This window comes from Euprymna scolopes, chromosome 39 (genome assembly GCF_053919585.1).
Source record: "Euprymna scolopes isolate OS-2025 chromosome 39, ASM5391958v1, whole genome shotgun sequence".
Classification (NCBI taxonomy): Eukaryota; Metazoa; Mollusca; class Cephalopoda; order Sepiida; family Sepiolidae; genus Euprymna; species Euprymna scolopes.
The window spans coordinates 57,834,471-57,859,470 of NC_136520.1; the positions used below are offsets into that span (position 1 = coordinate 57,834,471).

The following is a 25,000-nucleotide window of genomic DNA, read 5'->3' on the forward strand; positions in this document are numbered from 1 at the left end:
TTAGGGAGGTGTAGTTTGATCATCAATGCTACAGTGCCATGAATCTTCGAAACATAGGACTATTGTTAGTGCGAGAAATCAAGCTTCTAAGTGAAAGAACTTCCAATACTATATATATATATGTGTGTGTGTGTGTGTGTGTGTGTGTATGTGTGTGCGTGTGTGTGTATGCGCTGATCATCATATAATGATTAAATCACTGACTGACATTAAAATGGTAAGGCCCCAGCTTGCGGGCTTTGGAGAGTGTGGAGCCACCCCTTAATTGCTATTGCTCCCAGGTCCACTCTTACCCGGAGTGGTTATACCTGTTAGGGTCCCAACTATGGCTAATGAAGCCAGAGATGGTTTCTGTCGCCGGGTTCGAATCCGTAGAATGGTGTGACACCCTGCACTGAAGATTCCTGAAAAGATGAAACACTAGTCTACAGGTATTTGATGATTATATATATATATATATATATATATATATATATATATATATATATATACATACCTGCTTGAATCTTATTTTTGACGATCAGCGTATCCATCTTTTAAAATAAGTGTTGCCAGGTGAATATATATATATATATATATATATATATATATATATATATATATATATATATATATATATATATATATATATTGCTCAGTTGGTAGAGTGCTTGCCTCGCATGCAAGAGGCTCGGATTTCGAATCCTGAGTTCGGATGTATCTAACTGATGAGTCCAAATGAGGGCGAAACTCAAGTCTTGGACTTCCGGTTCGTTGACACTCATGGCTCTTGTGGGCTGCGACGTTGTTTGGCTGTGGAATTTATTATATACAATCTCTCACATTCTGAAAATCCTATCATAAGTTGCTCGCTTGGTTAGCATTACTGGATGGCATCGTCCTTTCGAGTTAAAACTCCTACTTGTGAGACATCGGCTTGGGGTTATTAGCTGGTTGGATGACCGCGTCCCTTGTCGAGATGAAGTAGGTTTATTTCACGGTCGGATTTCGGTGCAGTTTGCTTGATCTGTGTTGGTTAATAGAAATTATTGTGTGCGGGCGTTTGCTTGGTTGGTAAAGTGCTTTCCTCGCATGCAAGAGGCTTGGGTTTCGAATCCTGAGTTCGGATATGCCTAACTGATGAACCAAAATGAGGGCGAAACTCGAGTCTTGGACTTCCGGTTCGTTGACTGTCATGGCTCTCGTGGGCTACGATGTTGTTTGGCTATCTATATATATATATATATATATATATATATATATATATATATATATATATATATATATGGAAGTTTCAAAAACCAAAAGCAATGCGGAAAGGACTGGAATCATGAGAGTGAAGAAAAGAAAAACAAACAAACAAATAGACGGGTATGTTTGAGTAGAGAAATGTCTATCATTCCTCACCTCTATTGTATAATTATTTTGCAACCAAGTTGTTGTTATGTCTGGTGTATATAAAGTCCGTTGGTGGTATGGAACTTTGATTAATTTCGGGAGAAAAACACCTCCTCTTTTCAAAAAGAAAACAAAAGTACATTCAAGATGGAGATATGCCTTGTTTGGGGATAGAGGTCAGGACCGCAGTAAGATGTGACTAGTTAAACCGTAGGTAGCTGGGGGTAATTTTCTTTTATTTATTTATTTATTTATTTTTTGTTATGAACATTTATTGGCTATATATATGCTCGTTGTCATGTAGATATATAATAAGCTCGATAGGCATATATATATCCTAGAGCTATTTTAATATTAAGTAAGATGGTTGATAATTTATAATTAAAAATTAAAAATCGGTTTCATAAGGAAGAACAAAGAAAATCAATAAATTGTACGATCGTTTCGGAAACGATGTTTTTATTGTGATAGACAATGAGTCTTGGACAATAATTTTATCATATAGTTTTTTGAAACAAAGTCTCCTCATCAGCAAAAATATTGGGTGTTTTTTTTTTCTAAAGACACCAAAAATAAACCTAGCATTATCTTTTAATGGTTCGCCTTCTAAAAGTCGCACGTATCATCGTCAATGCATTCATTGGGATGGTAAATGTAGTTTATGAATGCTTGAAATATAAGGCGTGGCTCAGAGGCTAAGGAATGAGGGTGGAGAGTTGTATGTTTTGGTTTCGATTCTAGCTGATGGCACGCAAGTCATATGTATATTTTTTTTAGTTTTGATTTCACTACTTTATATTAGGTTTAATAATCGATAATAGGTTCAATAAAATAATCGATAAAGGATTGTCTCTATAATAATGAATACATAATCTGCATGAATTAAAATGACCGGGCAACGCTGGACGGCCTGCTAGTATTTCCATTCACAAAACACTGCTTTTGCTTTTATTTAACACTTGCTAACTGATGATCCATTCATATAATTAGTGTTTTATCCATTTTTTTTTTTTATTTAATTTAACTATATGTGAATCAATCAATGGCACTGTTGTTGACACTTTTCAGAGACGTTAGCATCACTAAAATACACCATCCGGAGCCAAGTGTCAGATCGAATGTTATCTATACAATGTTTGTCTATAGAAAAATATGAATTCTGCTATAACTTCCTTATCTAACACAGCTTGGAATTAACATCGGATTGAGTGATACAAGGTGAATCGTTACGAAGATACGGCGTCTTTGTTTATTGTGTCTCAAATTCATAAATCAAAAGCAATCCTCATGTCATTACTGAGACATCTTTGGGTGTCTTAGAAATCTCAATCAGTTTCCAAGGTGCACGCGGCAGTTTTTACTCGGGTGCAAGATACGATTGTTCAGACATGCTTTCTTTTACAAGCGAGTCACCACTTATCAAGGCCCGAAGGTCACTCGATGTTCAGGGTTATCAAGTGGCCATTGAATCAACAGCGTAATAAGCAATAGTGGTGGAAATTTGGTATAACTTGATTATTTAAGGGAATAGCGTACAAGGAGTTTGTTCACATTGGACTTGAGGACGACCATGTTGTAGTCGGCTGGAAAGCAGATCAGCAGAACATAGTTCCACAAGTGGGCAGTTCTGAGACAAAAGTTTTTTCATGAAATCTGCGTTCAGATTTAGGCACAAAAAGAGAGTAGTGGAAATTGTTGCTAGTGATTGTAGTTAGACGAATGTTTTTTGCTGTTTTTGTTTTTTTTTTTTTGTAAAAGTTTGGCAAGGAGGGACTATAGATTGAAGATCAGACGAGCACTTGCCATGAAAATAACGATTGAGCAAAGACAAGCTCGTAACGTCTCTTCTGTGTGAAAGAGATTGCACGGAAGAGAAAAAGGCATCACCTACTAGGTTTTGAGGCCGGTTTTGAACTCTATCAAGGCAGGATAAGATGTTCCAAGGAGCTCCGAGCAGCTCCTGCTCAGATGTGGCAACAGTACACAATCCTAGAACGTACTTGGCTCTTATACATGTAAAGGACTGCATCGGCATTGATATATCTACTGAATCGATAGAATGATCCCACCATTTTTTGGTAATCTTGGTAACGGGTTTGATGTATATGTTACATTTCAGATCAGAAGTGAAGCTGGGTTTTTTTTTTTATTAAACCCCTTCATTCAGTTTCGAGCGACAATGGATACTCCCTGTAAGGGTACTTGCGTGGGGGTGGCAGTATTGTTTGAATCTAATGGCAAGGAGATATTTAAGACGATTGAAAACAATACTGCGATAAGCAGAGAACTCTCTCACATACGGTACCTGGTATTGTCAAATGAGATCAATTAGGTCTTAATGACATCAGAAAATAAGTAAGATGAAACAGTTGACCTCGTGTCGTGACCCGTTTTTTTTTTCGGTTGACCTGTATGCACTATAAACATACCGATAACTTCGGGTTAAGACCAAAGTGTAGTATATGTTCTGATGATACACTTTAACATTTTGTTCTCAGTTAGTGGAGGAGAAATCCTTCACGACTGAGACAATTCTTAATTTTTGTTCGTTTTCTCCACGTTAAAAAAACGACCCTGGTGTCTAACTCTGTCCCGTGGGGAGGCATTGTAAATAGGAACTTTGTAAACCTTTTTCTTCTTTTTTTTCTTTTCTTTTGTCTAAATCCATCCTCGTGGAAAAGCAAAATGGAAGATTAATTAAATATATGTTGCCGCTCATCTGTTATCAAAATATATCTTTCCGTGTTTTTGTTTGTTTCTTTCTTTCTTTTTTACAGGGGTGGGGTCACCTCTTATCAAAGTCCAAGAACCACTCGAGGATAAGTGTTTATAAGCGTCAGGTGGCCGGTGATAATCGGTGATGGTGGAGCTTGGGTAGTGTTTGATTATTTAACCCTTGGGCTAGGATGGTATTTTGACACACATTGCCTACGATGCGTGTGAATTTTTTTCACATCACATAAAATCAAGTCTAGGGTCTTTGAAAAAGATTTTTTATCAAAAAACAATACAAACATTCAAACATGGATTTCATTCATTGCATTTAGGGCAAAGAAGAATTCCATAGTCCTTGAAGACACAATTGTTGCAGTTGTTTGTAATAGAAAACTAGGTGTTAAAAAATTAATAGCCAGCATAGCCTAAGGCTTAAGAGCTTTGGCAAACGCCTCTTCCCCTAGAACACTCGGATGCCAACTCCCCTTTCCCTACATGTATCCTTACATAGTAATATTAGTATTCGCAGTAGTACATAGTTAAAATGAAAATAAATAATTGGATATTCATATAGCTTTGTCAACATCATACGGTTTGATTCTTGGATCAATTTTTCCAATTAAAAATAAGTGTGATGCAATCAATTTCCACATGAATTCTGAATCCAAAAGAAAATGGGTTACGAAACACCAAGTAATGTTACCAGATGTTCTCGGTCTTTCACTGCCCCTCCCCCCATGATCTCAGGGATCTCCAATATGATAAATATGGCCCACCGCCTACCTGAAGTCTCGTAACGCCTCCACCCTGACGGGCGGTACGGACTTTGTTGGGAAACCTTGTTTTATAGGATGGCTCAACAGGAATTTGTTCACGATAGGTTTGAATCCGACCATGTTATCGTTAGCTGGGAAGCAGCCCCACCCCACCCTGGCATTGTGTTCCATGGATGGGAAGTTCTAGGAAAGAAACATTGCTCATGGAACTTACGTAGTTTAAGGTATAGATGGATAATAAGGGAAGTTGTTAGTAATTGTTGTGACTAGACGAGTGCTTGCTGTGAATGTTCGGGGGACATAGTTGAGCATCTGTCATGAAAATAACGACAGAGCAGAGATAGATTCGCTAAGTTTCTATGTTTAAAATCGACTTTGATGGCGATAAACAAAACAACTGAGATTTATAATCTGCTTGTTCATAGTATGTAACGAGTCAACCGGAAAGAACCGGTTCGACACCGGCATCGTCTCGTTCATTTTGCTTATTGTCTGGGGGTCCTTAAATCCTATTTGGTCTTCCAAATGATCACCCATTCAATACTAACGTTGTTTAACTTACCATCTCATAATAAGTGCAGTTGGCTTTTTCCTTCAATAAATTGCAGGCACCATTTGCCCTCCATTGGTTCAACGTGCAGATGCCTCCATCACGGTTGTCATGGTGACAGAAGTTGATGGACATGCACAGTGAGTCTCTCATGCAGACGTACGCGCACTCCCCAATGTTTTCTGAATGCAACCAACGATGAGCCTGGTCAGGAAACTCGTGATTTTCTGTACATCCACTGATGGCGTTCAGGACTTCACTCTTTTGAGCTCCCTGGCATCTCACTAAGGTAGTGGCCAAAATGAACAAGGCATGTAAAAGGCGGCTGCGACTGTCCATCGCGTATTTACCTGTTAAGAAAATAAATGCACAAATAAAAAAAAAAACACTATATTATATTTAGGTATCAATTATTGTTAACTAGCGGGGGTACCCGGCGTTGCTCGGGTGTGAGAGGTGTGGGGGGGGAGGTAAATCAAAACAATTAAAAAATGGAAGATAAAGAATAAGCGAACGAAAAAAAAATTGCATAAATAACCCTGTTTAAATGTTAAAACTTCTTGAAAAAAAAAAAAAACAGAAAAAAAAAACAAAAAAACAGCGAACGTGATGGAAAAATAAAAAAGAGGGAAAATAAAGGAAACGAATGAAAAAAAATGGCATAAATAACCCTGTTTAAATATTAAAACTTTAAAAATCGAAAAAAATAATGCCCGATATGTCGGTGCGAACGTGCAACCGTAAGACAACAACGCTGTCACTATAACCACTACTCTACGATCGCGTGAGAGTAATAACGTCGTTTTTTTTTTTTTTCTACAACGCCACGTATGGCTAGTGCATCAGCAGGTATATCGGAATTTTGGGGGAATTTTTGACACCCCTAACACAAATCTGCGAATAAAATATAAAAAAAAAAACTCGTAATTTATCTTTATAAAGTGGGTTGCTTATTTTCTTTATGGAATATACTTCCAAAATAAACTATTAAAGTTGTTTAAAAAATAATAGAAATATTATTTTTTATTTAAAAAAAAAAACAGTGTTTACAAAGTGCCTGCACGCGTTCATGCAGCCATTTTGTTTACGTAATGAAATCAATTGAATTTTATAAGTTAATTTTTTTCAATTTTTAAACTTTAAAAATCTATCAAAATTTTTCTATGGGTTCAATTTTTAATATATTTTCAGGTTCAATGTGAAATTTTATGCTTTTTCCAATAAACTGAATATAATATTCTAGACAAGCGTTTTTATTTAATTCACCGCCCCTCATTTTAAAATGTCTATTAAAATGAAAATAATTTTCTCACCTCAAATTTATGTATCACAAATTGAAGATAAAAGATCAATAAATAAAATCAGCTAATTTAAAACAAAAAAATAAGTTATTTGCAAAATTACCAGTAAAGTCCAAAGTTTAAAACCTTTATTTTAAACCATGTTGAATTATTTTAAGTGAAACCTTATAATTTTGTTATATTGTTCAGAAAATTTTGTAGAATTACGACAATTTTTTCTATTTCATTTAATGTTTTTTTAGATATTTTTTTTAAATCACTCCATAAAGAAGAAATAAAATATATTAAATCAAAACCTCATGTATTTCTTTAAGAGAATAAAAAAAATCAAAAATCGGTCAAGTGTTTTTTTTTTATCCGCAAAAACTGATAAGTTGAATAGGATTATTTTTCATATACGGCAGCCCAAATTCACTAACTTTTGTTTACAGCGCACAATAGAAAGAGACATTAATTCTGGCGCTTAAAGCCACCGGAGATTTCAATTTGAAGAAAAGCAGACATTTGTCTCCATTTGTTTCAACTGTGGAAAAATATCTGATGTCGCGTTTTTTTTTTTTTTTAATACTCGCTTAAAAAAGTATTTTATTTAAAAAGGACATGGAATATAAAATATAAATATGGATAAATTCTTAACAATGAAGAATGGAAGTACCCATTGATTAATATTTTTATAGGTAAGTGATTTTTAAATGTATATATATATACATATATTTTATCGAAGTAAGTTAAAATTCGTTGATTTTCTATAAATCGTTTTTAAAGAAAACCGATTAAAAAAACAAATATTGCATACTTTGCCATTAAACCTGATATTTTTAAAATTTGGTCTTTGCTCCTTTAATTAAAAAAAAATAGAGTTTGAATTACATTTTTCAAGTAGTTATAAGCTTCGAAAGATAGGAGGTCGAATTATTCAATTTTTACCACGCATTTTTAATGGCGTTTTCTGGCACTGTTAGTGCATCAACCACTAGTCTCTCTTTATTGGACAGGGCTCAAAAGCAGCTTGTGCTACCAGATCAGGCTGTCTTAAGATATTGGCTTCCTGAGACGAAATGCATCTAACATTGATGCTTTTTGTTTTTTTATTTCCTAAACAACAATCCACCTTTTCCGTCTTTCCATTTCCCCTTTCTATCTCCCTATTATGGTTGTCTTCAAATATAATGTGAATAAATTCCTGTTGAGCTGTCCTCTTAGATAATCTGGCCCTACTTCCATTGTTGCCCAACCATCTATCTAATATTTAACCCTCATTCTAAAGGGACCTCCGGGCTTGATAAATGGTGACCTCCCTAGTAAAAAGAAAAAATATATATATTTTAAACACTTTCTAGCATGAAAATTATATGACGGATTTTGATCAAATGTGGATAAGGATTATAGACATAAGATTTAATAACATTACATATTTGTTTTAATCTTTGCAATAGCAACATAAAAGTGGTGCAAAACTGTTCTGTTTGAGGGGTTAATTTTTCCTGCCTTGAGACTGGTATTCTTCAAGTTTGTATATAGAAAAGATAACAAATAAAAATGCAAACGTTACCTTCCTTTCATAAAATATTCGATCTGTTATCTATTTCAAAACGTGTATCTCTCTCTGCACTGTGGATGTTGTGAACGACTGGTTTCCTAACTTAAAATGTACCAAACATTAATACAGTAACCCTTTTCCTTCTTCCCTTGCAAAACTCATTCATTTTCTGCAAAGCAGGGAACAAAATCGATAAAATTCACTATAAAACAACCAAACCAAACCAAACACTAAAAAAGTAGCGATTGAGGATACAAAAAGCTTGAAGAATAAAAATCTTCTACAAAATAACAGGATGCAACATTAATACTATTTCCAAAATAACTGGATTTGACATTAAATAACCTGAAAAGGGTTGATAAGCAGTAAAACAACCAAACCAAACTCTACAAATCCACCAGAGAAAACGGTAACAATTTAAATTAGTGCCACATGATAAAATTGCATAAAGTTAAGCATTTTTAAATGTTCTTAGTGGTTTCATGCGTGATGTCATTAAATATAGGCTGTCGGGTCACGGTCATCTAGAAAAGGAGGCCTAATAACGCATGACGTCACGTATAGAAAAAAGCTAGTAGGCACAAAGTCGTGGTTTTGTACCTACTAGCCAATTTCACTTAAAATAGCTTGACATATGTATTTCACACTTTAAAAAAATATTGTGTTTTAATTCAATGCACGCACATCTACACACACATATACACACACATGTATATGCACACACATACACACACACATATATATGCACACATATATACATATATATATATATGCACACACACATATACACACACATATATATACACACACACATATATATACACATACATGCACATGCACACACATATACACACACACATATATATGCACACACATATACACATATATGCACACACACATATATATACACATATATGCACACACACACATTATATATATATATATATATATATATATATATATATATTATATATATATATATATAAAGCTGAATGTCTGTGTATGTGTGTGTGTATGTGTCTGGTCACAAATAGGTTTCTATATGGTTGACTATTTTTAAAAAAATTGATTACATATAATGATAGATGTATCGAGACACAGGAATGGGTATGTTTGATCTGGCAGAACGGTGGTTCATTAAAATTGTGTCGTCTGTATTCGCGCCTGGTCCACAACGTATGGAAATAAAAAAAAAATTAAAATTAAAAAAAACGTTTACAAGTGTTTTTGATATAGATGTACATAATAATACTTTGATAAGTATGTTTCAACTTAAATAGGAATGGTATGATAAAATTGTGTGGTCTGCATTCGCGCCTGGCCTCCATAGAATGGAAATAGCCACAAACTTTAATAAAGACTTTTCATATCTATTTGCGTAAGTATATTTTGATAAGTATGTTTCAGTTTGAAGAAATATGGTATAATAAAATTATGGGGTGTTCGTTCGCACCTGACCTCCATAGAATGGAAATATGTCACAAAGTTTAACAAGGTTTTTTAATATAGATCCACAGAATATTGTGATAAGTGTTTCAGTGTGAATAGGTATGGTATAATAAATTATGGGGTTTATCTATTTATTTTTACTTTCATCATATTTTGCTTTGGTTTTGATACCCCCAAATTCGAAGCTATCTCTTTACAACCCTTCTTTTTCATAACCTATCATACTTTTATAAATCAGAGTCCATTTTCTGTAGGCTGTTTTTGAACCCAGTCAACGACGGGTACTTTTACTAGTATATACATATATAAATGAAAACAAAGGGCTGTAGTGTTTACCTGATATACACAATGGTAAACCCCAAACTAATATAAATAACAGTATTTATATATAGAAAATGTAATCCCAACCGAATTAAAAGAAAGCTTAGTACGCAATTTTCTTCTTTTTTTTAAGCCGAGGATGAAGGTTCTCATTTTGGATTCATCTTTACTTACTATTAGATCCCATTTGACTAGGGACAGTCTTCTCTTTGTATTACTGGAAAAAACAATTTGCATTATTTCAGCTGTTTTGTAAACTTTCCAATCGGATTTTTGAAAACTTTCCAATCGGATTATATGCATCGTCACGCTAGATTTATCTTAGAATACATTTTATCTAAAGAACTATTTTGCATTTCGGATCAAATCTAGAGGAGTTTAATTCAAGCTGAAATATTATGCGCGGTTTGTTTTTATATTAGTTTTTTACATATCCAATATTTTTTCATTTTTTTTATTTGGCAATTTATAACTAGAATAAATTGCGGTTTCACTTAATGCCTTAACTAGCAAATTCTAGCATTGCTACAAATATAATTTTCTGATTTCTTTATGTCCTCTGATGAGAAGAATAATAAGAATAGCATTCTTTGAAACTCTGTGGAATAAGGACTTAGTAAATTGTTTTTTGGAGTATCCAGTCGAACAATAAATTATGATTGTAAAGTTCAACTTACAGTTTTAATTTTCTTTCTCTTATATATATATATATGTGTGGGGGGGGGCATTAGAAGAATACCCTTACGAGTACAAGAAAGATCTTTCGAACAGAACAGTTTTATATCACTTGTATGTCCCTTATAAAAACTTAAATCAAAATATACTATACCTAGAATACTTAATATAATTTTGATCAAAATCCATTACATGATTTTCATTCATATTATTCGGATTATTCGAACTGGTGTTCTCATCTTGAGTGTGCTTTTCACAATGTTTCGGTCGATGTAACCTTCGACCTATATCAGGTATATCTTGTCGAACTTAGGAATGTTTCTTCTGAACTCGGGAATTTTAGCGGAATTTCGAACGGTACCCTTTATTTACTTCACATGCGTAGCATGTGAAGTAAATAATAAAGGTACTATGTAATTTGCAATTACGTCTATTGCCAAACCGGAAATGGCGAAGATTTAATAAAGGTACTATGTAATTTGCAATTATACTTTTCGATCGAGAATTGAACCTTCAAGAGGATATCATTTTTACAGTTGATTTTTCCAAGTACACTAACCACTGCACTATGGGTCCTTGTGAATTATTTAGGTCCTCTATCCAGTCATGGCTGATAAAATGAGAGTATGCAGATTTCGTGTTTATTATTATTCAAGAGTCAAATCTCTATTGATTATTATATTGTACCTAATATATAGTCATTTCAAAAATTTTTAAATATATATAACTTGAAGCCCATCAGCTAGAATCGAAACCAAAACATATTGCGCTTCAGCCTTAGTCGTTACCGTTTGAGCTATCGTCAGACGGATAAAAAAATACATGGTTAAAAATAAACCGACTTTAACGTATAAATGTATTTTTGGACATACGTACAAGAACACTTTAAGTCAACTTACGCCAACAAGTTCCAATTTAGCATATATTTAACCGGATTAAAAAGAAGTTGAATGTGTTCCACATGTGACTTGACAGAGGAATTTGGTAGAAACCGTTCTTCAGTCAAACAGACAACGTCACTTATATATATATATATATATATATATATATATATATATATATATATATATATATATATATATATACTAGCCTGGGTGCCCAGCGTTGCCCGGGTGTTTGGAGGGGTGTTGAGCAAAAAAAAAAAAAAAGCGGTAGTAGGCAGGCAAGCTCGAACCCGTATCACGAAGGAAGAAAAGAACGCAAAAAAAAAAAACGTGACGTCTTTGCCGTTACGTCTATTGCCAAACCGAAGATTTAAATTAATCGAAAAAAGGTATGACTTTCGAAAATATCGGCGAAAAAGGCGACCCCTCCTTGTAGAAAGTACCCAGTTGAGAGTGAAGGAATTAATGTTTTTAGCCAATTTTTTTATATTTGTCGTCCGAAGAGTCGACCTTCAAAGCAATACTCATCTCATGAAAATTCGTCGCCATATCGATTACGCAGGACCTCTGAAGGGATATTATTACCTAGTAATCGTAGATAGTAGGTCAAAATGGCCAGAAATTTTTAAATACAAACACTTTACAGCAGAAAACACAATAAAAGCGCTGGGCGAGTTATTAACAATAAAAGCGCTGGGCGAGTTATTTAGTCGGTTCGGAGTTCCGAAAACAATTGTTAGTGATAATGGCACTATGTTCACAGGTCAAGAATTCAAGTACTGCTGTGAAGCACTGCCCATTTGACTCATTACAATACCAACTTTTAATCCTCAATCAAACAGGCAAGTGGAAAGATTTGTTGATACTTTTAAACGCGCTTTAAAAAAGAATAATAACATCGACACGGAAGAAAAAAGCATTAAAAAATTCTTAGCAATATATAGAATAACACCAAATCCAAATACAAATGCTAAATTATCCCCAGCTGAAATTATGTTCGCCAGGAAGGTATGTTCGGTGTTCGACCGGTTAATCCCAAGAGAAAAAGTAAAAAAAAAGTATCAAGGATAATGTAAGGTACAAGACTTACAATGACGGGGATAAAGTTTTCTTCAAAAATTATCGGGCAGGGAAGAGTTTTTGGGAAGAAGGCATAATCTCAAGAAGAATTGGAAGAATGGTTTACATTATAAAAAGGCAGACTTTTTTCCACAAAAAAAAAACATATTAACCAACGAAGACCCCGATACATAGAAACAGTCAGAAACCAAGAGTTACAAATGGAAGTGCTATATGACACTTGATATAAAATATATATATATATATATATATATATATATATATATACACACACTAGCATTTCAGCCCGGTGTTGCCCGCGTGTTTGGAAGTGTATGCTGAGCAAAAAAAAAAAAAAAAAAAAAACGGTCAATTTTTTTAACTTTTACCCCTATTATGACCCCTTAAAATTTATTGTTTTGGGCTCAAATCAAGTTATTAAGTTAGATCCATGTCCAAGGAACCAATATCTAAAATTTCAAGTGTTTAGACTTAAAATTGTCGGAGGAGTTTGGTAGAGTTCTCAAAGGTCAAATCGTTGAACTTTGACCCCTTAACAACAAAATTTCTGGCCGAAACCCAAACACATAGATTTTACCAATAATATATATGTATATCAAATTTCGAGTCTGTAGATTAAAAATTGACAGAGTTATTGCCTAGGGTAATGTACACAGGCACACAGACACGTTCACTTTATATATATATATATATATATATATATATATATATATATATATATATATATAAGTGACCTTGTCTGTGTGTGCCCGAAAATACTCTACCAAACTCCTCCCTGAATATTTGGGCTACAGACCTGAAATTTGATATATAGGGTATTTGGACGCTGAGAACACTTTTGATTTGTTTTTTAACCTGTAAAAATAGCTGCAAAGGGGTCAAAATTGAAAAAAAAGTTGACTTTGACAGAAGTAAATCGATTAACTTCAGAGTATGTGGACATACACATTTTCATTTTGAACTCGCTAAATTTTTTGCTTTTTTTATCCATTTGACAATGGTTCAGACGGTAATGACGGAAGCTAAAGCATTAAATAACGATTAAGACTGGGGTGCTGAATTAGATTCCAGCTGATGGCACCGAAGTCATTTTTTTAAAATCGTCTATAATATAAATCTCACATGTCCGTTTAAACGTATGTATGTATGTATGTATGTATGTATGTATGCCTAAAACTTTCGACAGAGGCGACGAGTTTTTACAATATCGGTATCATTTTGTAGCTCGACCCTTCGGACGACAAATATCAAAAAATTGACTAAAAACATTAATTCGTTCATCCTCGACTAGGCACGTTTCTATAGGGAGGGGTTGCTTTTTTTTCGATGATATTTTCGAAAGTCCTATTTTCTTTTCGATTGACTAGCCTTAATTTAAACATTCGTCACTTCCAGTGTTGCGATGGACGCAACAGTAAAGACGTCACTTTTTTTCTTTTTTTTTCACGTTCTTTTCCTCTTTCGCTGTACGGGTTCGAGCCTATTTACCTACTACTACTTTTTTTTTTTTTTTTTGCTCAACGCACACCTCCAAACACCCGGGCAACGCCGGGAACCCAGACTAGTTACTATATATATTGGGCAGGATATGTTAATCAATATATAATATTCTTTATAATAATAAATACGAAATTTTCATCATCTAAAATATCATATTTAAGCGCATTTTACGCCGGGAGGCTTGCTAGTATATTAATCAAGAGAAAATAATTTATACATTAGACTACTGAAATATTTCTGGATTGCCTATAAAAATAAGAATCTAAAATGTGTACTCGAATATCCTCAGCCGTCTCTATTATCTTCGTAAAAGTAAAATTCACCCTGCGGGACGTATTGCTAACGTTGTAAACGGTGCTTCAATAGAATCAAATCCTATATATACTTTGTGCTATAGTTCGTGCAGGAATTAAAAAAATATATATGAAATATTCACGCACCTGTGATCTTTGAAGGGTCGAAAGATTCTAATACTGTTTTCTTTCGCAAATCGTTTGAAGTTGAGCTTTCTAGTGCTTGAGCAATGGCTGATACCTGGTTCCAGTTCCCTCTAGTTGATCAGATGGTCGGATATCGAATACTCCAAACGGATCCTTCGCTAATTAAAAAAAAAAATTATTATAACGATCTATTGTCTATAAAAACAAAACTGTAATAGACGGTTCCATGTACATTATTCACGTATATATATGTGTGTATTCACTTGTAAATGTCAAACGTCTTCTTTAAAATAAATTCGTCTGAATACGAATCGGTGGCTACGTAACGAGATTCGAATCAAACTACGAAATCAATATCCGAAATGATTTTAGAAATTGTTTAAATTCTTTGTACATTTCTTTTTATTATTTTATTTTATATTAAAGCATTCATACCCCCTCTAAGCTGAGAATGGTCTCTCCCAACTATTTTTTTTTTAATTATTATTTGATTGACAAGCTGTCAGGGGAAAGGGGGATTTTAATTTTCATTAGGGTTTAAGACGATCCAATTAGTGTGGCGACAAACTGGAATGGCTGGACAACATCTGATGGTCAAGCGATTCGAACAATGACAACTGATCAGATAATATCGATCTGTTTTATTAGCGTGCCGACATTTGGCCTTCATGTCCAGAGCCCTCAACGACACTCCGCTCCCATCCTCTGCCACAAAGTTGAAAAGTAGGCAAGATTGGATTAAATAAAACAGGTCCTCTAGTACTCAATGTGTTCCATCACGAAAGTTATTAAGATGAACATTGTATCATCATCATCATCATCATCATCATCATTATCATCAACGCCACTCTTGCCACCTATCCTTCCTTCCTCCCCTCTGTCTCTCTCTCTCTCTTCCTATCTATTTTTCACGCCCCTCTCGCCCCTCTCCCCCCTCTCCCTATATAATTATTTTATATATACATAAGTGCAACCCTGATATAAGAGACCCGAATATAAGAAAACCTATATAAGAGAGGTTTACTCTGGTCTCAAAATAGAGCCTGTGTTAATGTACAGTATAACCCTGATATAAGAACTCCGGATATAAGTATAACCCGGATATAAGAGAGCTGTAGGGACCTTAGAAGAAGTACATATATATTTATATAAATATATATATGCATGTAAATATATATACATACATATGTATACATATATACTCATATAAAAATATATATATGCAAATTGTTTTAAAAAAAAAAATATATATATATATATATATATATATATATATATATATATATATATATATATATATATATATAATGAAAAGTGTTATGCATGTATACAAATATAGTATAGATACACATTTAGGAAGATGTTTCAGTCGAAGCTTAAAAAACATATCGACTTTCTCGGGCCGGGAAAATATGTCCGTTCTCTATGTTTCCATATTTGAAAAATTGACGATGGCATTAATAATCGAATATGTTCAATACGAAAACTTTTTGAACAGACATATTTTTTCCAACATTTGATAGTCGGTAACTTTTTAAAGCTTCGACTGAAACATCTTCCTGCATCTGTAGCCATGCTATGGTTGCATAAATAAAACTTGTTATTATAAATATATAGATCTATTTATTATTAAACACTTGTCTATAAACTTAGTAGAGATTCTCCGGACTTTTTAACATATGAATACAAGCTTAACCTGGGTTATTTATTTATTTAGTTAATTAGTTAGTTAGTTAGTTAGTTAGTTATTATTACTGTTATTGTGTTCGTTAACTTCACAGTGTTGTAATGTTTTACACCAGTTAATTTTTCACTCAATAGCAGTATTTTACACCAAAGCTAGATAGTGAGCATATTCAAAGAGTTAATTAGATGGAAAGCACCTGGCGTAGGATGTTTGTTGTGTCAAGCAGAACTGACTTCTGGAGTACGGTGATATTGTACTTGGTTCCCAAAGAGTTCAACTGTTTTTCGTGATCATTAGAAATTGAGCCAAGTCCACCTATAATGATTAGCACAATGGAAGTTTTTTTTGTTCCACAACCTAGCAATCTCTATCCTTAGTTTCTGATAGTTCAGTTTCTCAGTCTTCTTGCTTTCTAAGTTGATGTCAGTCTTTTTGCCTGCTAAGTTTATGTAAGTTGGGAAAGACACATCAATAATTATATAATAATTATATAATAATAATAATAATAATAATAATAATAGCATTCATTGTTTTGTTTTTTTGTTTTTTTCACAACTATAATATCCGATTTCCTGTGAGTTATCTTTTGGTCTCTTGGTCACATTGACCCATAAAATCCCAGAGAATCTTAACTTTCTCATTTTCCACTTTTAGGTGATGTCGGAACCACTTGTCCGTCACTTGGATTCCAAACTCACCGCCCGCCCGGCCCCTCGGGCAACAAGATCACGGTGTAGTATCTGTTCCGGCAGATACTGCAAGCTATGACTAGCTATGACTAGCTATGACTAGCAAAGACCAGATGTGGGGGCAACCCCACATGCCTGACCTTTAACCAGCTCCCATTTCCCACCTCTCGGGAGCTGGTCCCCTTTTCCCTTCCCCCTCCCTTCACTCCTCACATTAAAAATTGGCCTTGTGCCTAATTCGCTCGGTGGGGGAGCAAATAAATACCATCTGTTCCGACAGATACTGCAAGCTATGACTAGCTATGACTAGCAAAGACCAGATGTGGGGGCAACCCCACATGCTTGACCTTTAACCAGCTCCTATTTCCCTCCTCTCAGGAGTTGGTCCCCATTTTCCCTTCCCCCTCCCTGGACTCCTCACATTAAAAATTGGCCTTGTGCCTAATTTGCTCGGTGGGGGAGCAAATAAATACAAAAGACCAGATGTGGGGGCAACCCCACATGCCTGACCTTTAACCAGCTCCCATTTCCCACCTCTCGGGAGCTGGTCCCCATTTTCCCTTCCCCCTCCCTTCACTCCTCACATTAAAAATCGGCCTTGTGCCTAATTTGCTCGGTGGGGGAGCAAATAAATACCATCTGTTCCGACAGATACTGCAAGCAAAGACCATATCTGGGGGAAACCCCACATATAAGACCTTGGTCAATGTAGGGGCAACCCTTCATAACAATTGTCACTATCCAGCTCCCCTACTCCCCGGGGAGTTGGTCCCCATTTACCCTTCACTCCTCACATTAAAAATCGGCCTTGTGCCTAATTTTCTCGGTGGGGGAGCAAATAAATACCATCTGTTCCGGCAGATGCTGCAAGCTATGACTAGCTATGACTAGCAAGGACCAGATGTGGGGGCAACCCCACATGCCTGACCTTTAACCAGCTCCCATTTCCCACCTCTCGGGAGCTGGTCCCCTTTTTCCCTTCCCCCTCCCTTCACTCCTCACATTAAAAATTGGCCTTGTGCCTAATTTGCTCGGTGGGGGAGCAAATAAATACCATCTGTTCCGACAGATACTGCAAGCAAAGACCATATCTGGGGGAAACCCCACATATAAGACCTTGGTCAATGTAGGGGCAACCCTTCATACCAATTGTCACTATCCAGCTCCCCTACTCCCCGGGGAGTTGGCCACCATTTACCCTTCACTCCTCACATTAAAAATCGGCCTTGTGCCTAATTTTCTCGGTGGGGGAGCAAATAAATACCTACTGCAAGCAAAGACCAGATGTGGGGGCAACTCCACATACCTGACCTTAAACCAGCTCGCATTTCAAACCTCTCGGGAGCTGGTCCCCATTTCCCATTCACTCCTCACATTAAAAATTGCCCTTGTGCCTAATTTGCTCAGTGGAGGAGCAAATAAATACCTCAAAGTGTAGTATCTGTTCTGGCAGATACGGCAAGCAAAGACCATATGTCAGGGTAACCCCATATATCAGACCTTGGTCAATGTAGGGGCAACCCTTCATACCAACAGTTACTATCCAGCTCCCATTTCCCACCTCTCGGGAGCTGGTCCCCCTTTTCCCTCTCCCCTCCCTCTCTCTCCACATTAAAAAACGGCTTTGTGCCTAATTTGCTCAGTGGGGAAGCAAATAAATAACACTGCAAGCAAAGACCATATGTGGGGTTAACCCCACATATAAAACCTTGGTCAATGTAGGGGCAACCCTTCATACCAATTGTCACTATCCAGCTCCCATTTCCCACCCATCGGGAGCTGGTCCCCTCTTCCCTCCCTCTCCCTCTCTCTCCACATTAAAAAACGGCCTTGTGCCTAATTTGCTCAGTGGGGAAGCAAATAAATACACACTTGGATTCCCAACTTCTGGCACCAACTCCAATGCAGATTTGCACATAGTTTGTCATGGCGTCGTTTGTATTCTTTTTGAGCAAGTGTAGAACACGCACTAACAATGTGTGACACTGTTTCAAGAGTAACACCACACAACATGCACTTATCAGAACAGTCCTTCCCGTAAGTGTTTCTTCCAAATATAAGATGTTCTATCTCTCTTTTCAAGTCACCTTCAAACAGAAAATTCCACGTGTCCTGACATTTTAGTGCCGTAGTATCTCGTTCAAACTGACCATGAAGTTTCATTTTTTTCCAACTCAGTCATTTTTTCTGCTTCCATTCTTTCCTTGTACTTCTACTTATCTTCCAATGATTCTTTATCTAACTCTTCCTCTTTCACTACTGCTGCAAGTAACACTTCAGGATTGTTACACAGATAGTTGTGCACTCTTGTAAGCTCTCCCCTGACACATTCTTTAATCCCAACCAGCCCTCTTCCTCCTTTCTTTCTTGTAATGTGCAGCCTAAGCACATTAGAATTTGGGTGAAGTACTCCATACTTGACTGATAATTTCATTGTGTCTCCATTTCCAACAAAAGTTGCACTGTATTGAATTACAGCCCATGAATTGATGGCTATGAATAGGTCCTTGCCATTGTCGAAACTTCAGAAGCAGTTTGCGTCTCTCCATATATAGTTCTTTCGTCTTCATTTACTCCTACGTCTATCCAACAAAAGCTGCACTGTATTGAATTACAGCCCATGAATTGATGGCTGTGAACAGGTCCTTGCCGTTCAGTCGAAACTTCAGAAGCAGTTTGCGAACTTCAGAAGCAGTTTGCGTCTCTCCATATACAGTTCTTTCGTCTTCATTTTAATTTCATTACAGAGCATCGTGTCAAGTTCAAACACTCCTAAATATTTGCAGCCTTCTGCATCAGGATCTCCTAATCTTTCACTATATGGTAAAATGATACTCTCGCCGTTGCTTTCTTTCATCGTTTAAGAGCAACAACTGCACATTTAGAAACTCAAAACTCCATATTCATGTGTCCATTCAAGTTTGTTTTTGTCTTTTTTTGTTTTTTTTTGCAAAACAATTTCAGATCGTCCATAAATAACATGTGGCTGATCTTCCCCAGTTGGCATCCCATCTTTGTCTCTCTTCATTCAAGTTTTTATTTTTTTTGCAAAACAATTTCAGATCGTCCACAAATAACATGTGGCTGACCTTCGGTCCATTCTTGTCCATTTGGCATCCCATCTTTGTCTCTTTTAGTACATGTGTCAATAGCACATAAAAGTGGCGAAAAGGAATCTCCTTGGAAGATTCCACGTTTGATGTTGACTGTCCTTAATAGTTTCCCATCTGAGAAAGGTTGGTTTTCCAACTGCTCATACTTTTTCCTATGAACTCGATTATATCTCCAGCCACCCTTACCATTTCCACATACCCATGAATGTGGCACTATATCATAGGCCTTTTTATAATCTATCCAAGTTTGTTTTCCCCTTTTTTTTTGCAGTTCTTTAAAACACGTCTATTAATCGATAATGGGTCTTTTGTTCATAAACATTATTTCCCCCCGCCTTGTTGTCCAACTGGTACTGAACGGTTTATTTCAAGACGGCCATAGACTTTTATACTGAATATCCCTTTCAACGTATTATCTTGATTGGAATTCATTATTGAGATGAGTATTATTTATATTAATTTATTTATTGTGGACTACTATTCTTATCTTTATTGATACAGATGGGAATAATAGTCCACAATAAATAAATTAATATAAATCATACTCATCTCAATAATGAATTCCAATTAAAATAATCTATATACCAATCGATACGGACCCGACCATGGAAGATCAGATAATAAATAAACGTGGATTTATAAGATCAAAAAATCCAACCTTGATCGCCTTTCAGAGCCTTTGGCGCAGTTGATAGAGACGTGGAATCTCTACGGTTCCAGGTGAGAATTGTCTGAAGATAGCGGTTTCAATCCTACCTAAAGCCGGCCAGAGGCTTACTTGGCCAAAATGTGGTGAGACGACAACAACTACGAATGGCAGAGGAATAGTTGGTCGAAACGTCGTGAAACAACAACTAATAAAGATGAGAATAATAGTCCACAATAAATAATCCTTCTTACTAGAAGTAGCATAACATTAATATGGGAGTGCCTCAGGGGGTCGATCCTTGGACCATTATTATTCCTGATATTCATAAACGACCTCCCTGATAGTATTGTTTTCTTTTTTTTCTTCTTTTTTTTTTACACGGTGGTCACCACTTATCAAGGCCCGGAAGCCACTCAGGGATAAGGGTTATTGCAAGTACAGTACGTTAGTGTGGAGATTTAATGAAGTGTTTACTTAAGAGGGCGGTTCATTAGGAATTTGTTAACGTTGGACTTGAAGACATCCAAGTTGTAGTCAGGTGGGAAGCAGGCAGACGGAACAGAGTTCCACAGGCGTGCAGTTCTAAGAAAGAAGCTTTGTTCATGGAATCCACGTTTTGATTTAGGCACAGATATAGAGTGGGGGAAATTTTTCATAGTGGATTCAGCTAGACGGGTGCTTTTCGTGAAAGATTGGCGAGGGGGGACCAGAGATTGGAGTTCAGACGAGCACCTGCCATGGAAATAACGATAAAACAAGGATAGGCTCGCAACATATGTATTGTCCGAGATCGGTATATTTGCTGATGATACAACGCTCTATAACATGCATGAGGGAAGAATGAATGTACATAAATCTAAGACAATAGCAGAATCGTTAGAAAATGACCTCCAGAACATAGTAGAATGGATGGCAACATTTAATGCTAGTAAAACTAAGCTGCTCTCCTTTAACAATTATAAAACGACTCTCCAATCACTGATATCCATGACAACACCCTACTTAAGAATTCTACCTTCAAACACCTTGGCCTAACATTTGCAGGCAATATAAACCGGGACAGATACATAGAGGACATTGCAAAGGCTGCTGCAAAGAAGATGGATTCCCTCTATTGAGCTAGAAGACTACTCACACCTAAGAGTATCCTGTATCTCTAAAAAGCTACCATTCGCCCACTGCACTGATCTCTCCCTCTTGGATAGGGTAAAAAACAAATCTAATCGGTCTCACTTTATCAACTAAGCTCCAGCCCCTGTCCCATCACTGCAATGTTGCATCTCTATGCCTGTTTTACAAATATTTTAATGAAATGTATTCTGATGAACTTGTTGCACTTGTGCCCCTTCGACATACATATCCCCGACAAACCCGATTAGCAACAAAATATCACCCCTTCACTGTTGAGGTCCCTAGATGCTAGATAGCTTTCTACTCTAATAGTTTCTTCCCTCGAACAGCTAGAATTTGGAATTCCCTTCTTGCTACCGGCTTCCCTGGCTATACTGATATGCAGAAGTTTAAATGTAACATAAAACAACATCTTGTTAGTCGTTCCTAGACGTGGTCCCAAATAGTAGCCCTTACGTCCAAGTGGCGATATGCCTTATTAGGGGTGAACCTGGGTAAAAAAAGAAAAAAAGAAAAAGAAGCCAGTCTGCTATCTGGCACAATCTAATGCAATCATCCAGATACAGCAAGCCTCTTGTGGATTATTATTATTATTATTATTATTGAATTTATATATATTATATATATATACTTAATAAAACAGAAACATTTTCCCGTTTAGAATAAAGCTCCATAACAAAAGAAATTAATCCAAAATGGCCACTCTGCATTCATTCAGGCCTGTTTTCCACTAATAATCATTTGGTTTGATTACAATTCTTAAATTGCTTCAATTTTTCTGCTCTAATTTACTCTCCTAATTACGACATCCTTAGAGCTAGTAGCAGGGCAATTTACCCACTAATTATTTTCTACTTTCACTACCCTAATCATCATCGGAGGTATTATTTCATAGTCTATGTTTTATCGTGCTTCACTGTACTTATTTTGTTGTTATGTGCTTCCAACATTCACACATTACTTTCTTAACTACTGACCACTCCTTGTTAGTTTTATGTCTACTTATAACAACAGTGATTGGCCGAACAAACATTGCATGCCATTCCATGTTTGGCATTTACAGAACACTAAAGAATGCTTATTTAGTAAATCAAACAAGGAATTAACATTTTCATCGGTTCTTTATTTAACCACATGATTGTAACATTAACATTGGCAGAACACTTTCACCATTCTTTACACAAAGCTAAATAAAACTTAACATGGCCCACATTACAACCCATTATGCTTAGCAGCTCCAAAATTCATAATGATTTGTTAATTAGTTTATGAGTGAATCCTCTCCATACAAATATAAAAAGATAGGCACGTGTACACTACTGTCAAGGAATCACCTTTCTTTTTTTTTGTTTTCCGTTTGGAGAGTTTAAGAATGCACAGCAAGGCAGACAACTTCCGTTCATTCATTACAAGCAATAACGTTTAATGATTATTTATAGTTTATGAAATACGAAAATTTCAGAATCTTCACTTTTACATAAAATAAAACTATTTTGTGTTCTTATAAGTTTTTTTATTTATTTTAATTCAATAACAAAAAATTTTACCAAAAAAACACGCATTTATTATTGTTGGCATTTGTTAAGATTTTCAATTTGATCCTGAAATAGCATTTGTCTGACCCTGTTGTACACTCTCCAAACTGAAAATCAAAAAAATGGTTCCTTTACAGTAATGCACAAGTGCCAAAAAATATATACATAACTTACTTTAAATAAAGAGACGCTTTCATTTGTAGCATAATTTGGAGTTTTTTCGATCTTAACAGATGTACTTTGTCGACAGAAACAGCTATTCGTTTTTTTGCCAAAGAAATCAGTAGATGCTCAGTGGGTAGTGTTGTCTCGTTTAAGTCTAATCGATTAAGCAATTTTATTAGAAAACTATAGCAAAGCACAAGAAAGTATAAACATACACAACTTTAACTTATGAAAAACAGTTGAAGAGCTACGAAGACGGAAGCGATCTTTTGTACTCCAGAATCTAATTTTCTACATAGTCACCAACATTCGCAATGCACTTTTGCCAGGAATGAGGTGGTGGTTGTGCATGGGTATCCGGAGCATGCTTTGTCACTCACATCTCTGTAGCAGAGAGATAAAACTTTCAAGTCATGAATCCAGTTTCATTTAGGAACGTTTGCAACTTTAACGTGGTCCCTCCTGTCCGATATCTTTCCATAAAGAATTTCAATTAGAAAGATATCAGGGGGGGTGCTAGCAATAATTATCTGATTCATATGAAATGAATGAATGACTAGTGAGACCTGTGGAAATTCTACAGCGGACTCTTTCATATGTAAATGTTCACTGTAAATAGAGACGCCCTAATATTATTGTACTTCTTTTTGTTAAAATCACAAAGGTATTTATCTAACCTAGCAGGGGCGCCCGGCGTAACCCGATCATAAAATACGCTTGAATATGATATTATGACTTATGAAGATTTCATATATATTATTATAGAGTCATTTTCTGTCGATTCTTATGTATTATAAAGTTGTGATTTCAAAAATAAAAAAAACATATTCATATAACTTTGATGCAACAGCTTGAACCGAAACCGAAACCAAAATTATGAAGAAAAAAATATATATATATATAAGAGAAAGAAATAATAAGCTCTACTCTCTATTGTGTATTGAGCTTTTTTATTCAACTAAGATTAAATTATCTGTATATAAACACGGCATTTATATTAGATTGAAGTTTACCATTACGTATATTAGGTAAACACTACATCCTTTGGATTTCATTACTATATATATATATATATATATATATATATATATATATATATATATATATATATATATCTTCTCTTCTTCTCTATATAAATAAAATGAACTCATTTTTTCCTGTGTGAGTTTGAACTTAATAGAATTAAAAATCACATTACATTCAAATGTAATGTCCCCACACTTCAGCACAGGATCTGAGGTGTGCTATAGGCCTACTACCCTTACAGTTCCTTGATATTCGTACATTTCTATATTTTTTCCGGTGAGAGTTCACTGCCACAATCGGTTAGAATCAATGGAAGTTGTAAAATCTTTTCTCTCTATTCGATTCATACTCCGCCCGTGACCACTTAACACCACTGCGGATACGTCCACAGGGGAAT

General features: G+C 35.6%; 1 protein-coding gene across 1 annotated transcript in view; it reads right to left on the minus strand.

The window, feature by feature from the left end:
* Positions 1–14,752, minus strand: part of LOC145263948 (microfibril-associated glycoprotein 4-like) — a 37,517-nt gene extending 22,765 nt beyond the window's left edge. Inside the window, exons 1-2 of the mRNA XM_080121019.1 lie at positions 14,609–14,752; positions 5,431–5,768 (exon numbers count right to left, since the gene is read on the minus strand). Of these exons, the coding sequence (XP_079977145.1) occupies positions 5,431–5,757 (327 nt within the window). The 5' untranslated portion in view covers positions 5,758–5,768; positions 14,609–14,752. The remainder of the gene's footprint in view (positions 1–5,430; positions 5,769–14,608) is intronic.
* Positions 14,753–25,000: the final 10,248 nt, after the last annotated feature.